The sequence below is a fragment of the Mya arenaria genome, chromosome 14 (assembly GCF_026914265.1).
Source record: "Mya arenaria isolate MELC-2E11 chromosome 14, ASM2691426v1".
Lineage (NCBI taxonomy): Eukaryota > Metazoa > Mollusca > Bivalvia > Myida > Myidae > Mya > Mya arenaria.
In genome coordinates this window covers 9,676,267-9,679,377 of record NC_069135.1, presented here as the reverse complement: position 1 = coordinate 9,679,377, position 3,111 = coordinate 9,676,267, and the positions used below count along the sequence as shown (strand labels likewise).

Here is a 3,111-nt window from a genome sequence, read left to right as displayed (position 1 = left end):
GAGCGCGGCTCGTTTCTTTGTTATATCAGGCACAATTGTTGTTGTTTTTTTAAAAACTAAAATAATTTTCTTATTATCGTAAAAACAATCGGTAATGGAAACTACACTGCACGTAATATAAGTTAAAACATGTGAGATATATATGGCTGAAGTTTACTGCATGATTTTTGTAAGACAGAATATTTCCAACCAAAGTTATTTACCTTATGGCTATGGTGAAAAAAATTAAGAAGGATATCAATTTGATGTTTTATTGTTAATCCCTAAATACATGTTATCATACCATACCAATTTATAATTTGTATTACTATAATATATTGCACGTTTTGTTCTAAATATGAACAGTTTATGCAGTCAATGGTTAATATTGCGACTGTAAACTTAACTTTGATTGCATTGAAAATCAGATGAACACAGAACAATGGAAATCATGTGTTTTAATTCAAGCTGTTTTAACTTACAGCGCACATGGTCAAGTTAGCCAAGGAAATCCCGCATCCTTTTGCCAACAAAATCACGCATACGTTTTCCAAGAAAATCACGCATCCTTTTATCCTCTTGAATATCGCTAACGTATAAGGGAGTTGATCTTTTACCTATAAGTTCTCGTTCATATTTTGGTTTTCTAACAAAATATCTTGATCGCAGCATCATAATGTCTTCAGGAGTAAAACGTTTCCCGACGAAATCTCGTAGGCGCTTCACAAGATATGATACGTCGCCACCGTACGCTCGCTTGCCGACAAAGTCTCTCATGCGTTTTTCGTAGGAATGTGTTCCGCGTTCGTCTTCAAACGATTCAGTATATGGAGGCATTTCACCCGCTGTCAAGTCATCAGTGTCCAAATATTCGAAATCCCGTTTGCCGAGGAAATCCCGCATGCGTTTTTCGCTTTCTATTTTATCGGGGTAGTTCCGTTTGCCGAGAAAGTCCCTGTAACGTTTATCAACGTCCCCGTAGTCGTCCGCAGCACCTGAGAGATCAAGCGCGTACCCATCGTCCTCCACGGATCTCTTTCCGACGAAGTCGCGCATTCGTTTACCTATAAAATCACGCTGTCTTTTTTCCTTCACTAAATTGTTTGCATCAAAGTCTGAAAGGTCTCTCTTATTTCTTTCATTATCATCATTTTTGCTAAATGTTTCTTCCGCGAGAATAGAAAATACCAAAGATGCATAAAACAACACAAATATGTACATTGCTTGCCGTAATCTCATTTTCTAAGCACTCAAAACGTTGATTACCGCGTTAATTCAAGTCGTCTTTGCTAGCTGCTTCGTACCTCTGCGGAACCAATGTGAAAATAACCAATATCTCCTGTCAGTGGCTACCTTATATTCTCTATTTCCGAATCACACACCTCGCTGTCGTGACGTCGCATTTATAATTAAGTGGCTTTTATTGGAACACTGAATCAAAGGAAATCACAGGAGTGATGCGCTTCTTAGCTACGTTTACGTCCGTTCTATACCGCCGGCCGCTTCTGCCCACCAGTCATTGGCGTAACTTGTTTGTTTTCAGGAATACTGGGCGCACACGCAACAGGTAGCTCAGCAAAATCCTTGGGGACTAAGTGCTGAAAATTGTTTTAATTTACTATAGTCATATTAGAAAATTACTGCAATTATAGGAAAACTGTCTTAATTGACATGAGCCCAGTGACGTTGTCTAAAAGGCTGATATCTGGCAATTTGGTCAACATATAAGTAATAGTAACATTTTGTCCTGTCACTCGCGTCCCATTTGCCGGGGACACTCAACGCGAATTAATTTGTGTAATCTAGCGAGTACTTTTGTCGTAATAGAGGGGAAATTGTTTTCTTTCTACGTTTACTCTCACTTTCGGCGCTGTTTACACTAGCAGCCCCGTCGTGAGGAACGTTTGTGTCGCCATGGTCATTGCAATTTTCGGGAGAGATTTTCAATTTGATTCCATATCTTGATTTCCTCTTCTGTTTGTTATTATTTGAAAAGAATGTTTGAATTTCCGATTATATGGAGGAATCTACGAGAAGTAAAGTGGTATAATTTCCCAATCCGATAAAGTTATATCGAAAATAATTAATTGCTTTGCGAGGTTTTATCAGAATCTGAAGAGGAACGTGCCTTCCAGGAAAGATTAAATTTGAGAAAAAGAAATCGTAACGATGAGCCAAGCCTTTTTGTGGAAAATACAATCTGAGATGATTATGTACACTTTCGGAACCGGAATGAACATCCGGTTCCAATATTCAAATTGAAAAAAAGAAATGTAACTCATTCATTTAATTCATACATTCGTCGGAAATAAATGTAACTCATTCATTCGTCGGAAAGAAATGTAACTCATTCATTCGTCGGAAAGAAATGTAATTCATTCATTCATCTGATAGAAATGTAATTCATTCACTCGTCGCAAAAGAAATGTAATTTATTCATTCGTCGGAAAGAAATGAAACTCATTCATTCGTCGGAAAGAAATGTAACTCATTCAAACAAGCAGAACGCATGGTATTCAAGCTTGTTGATTTTTTTATTCGATGTTCTCTTTTACCGTCGATGATTTCCAAACGAAAAGAGATGAAATTGTCTTACAAAAACATTACATCTGTAGTAAAACATAAAATTGGGAAAGTTCGATCTGCAAATTGCACATTGCTTTAAAATCTCCAATAGATTTGTAATGGTGGTCTGTATTTCAGTATTTAGTGATAGAACGTATAGTACTTGGACATTATCTCTCAATACCCACCACAGCCTGAACAACGGAAGAAGATATAATCATCGAACACGACAATATCTAAAAAAAATCTATTCAGCTAAAAACCAAACGTGTAATTCAAATATTACTCCTTTATCAACACGCAACATTTTGAGAGTTTGCATTTATGTTTTAACATTTATTATTAAAATTCACCTGTAAACAACTGTTTGTTGCACTGAATTATTGTTTCTTTACCTAATAAATGTTTTCTTCTTTTTCTTCCCTTTTAGTTTTAATTATTATCTAACACAAAGACTTTATAATACTTAATTATACAAAAGAAATTATAACCGGGGATAGATAATGTTTTGTTCTTTTGTGTGGCCTGCATCTCCATGCTGCTTCTTTTCGCAACTATTACAGCATT

At 36.2% G+C, this 3,111-nt stretch overlaps 1 protein-coding gene across 1 annotated transcript; it reads right to left on the bottom strand.

Moving 5' to 3' along the window:
* Positions 1-237: 237 nt before the first annotated feature.
* On the bottom strand, positions 238-1,380 carry LOC128218461 (protein PRQFV-amide-like). Its single transcript, XM_052926133.1, has one exon. The coding sequence runs from the start codon at positions 1,216-1,218 to the stop codon at positions 478-480; it is 741 nt and encodes a 246-aa protein (XP_052782093.1). The 5' UTR covers positions 1,219-1,380; the 3' UTR covers positions 238-477.
* Positions 1,381-3,111: the final 1,731 nt, after the last annotated feature.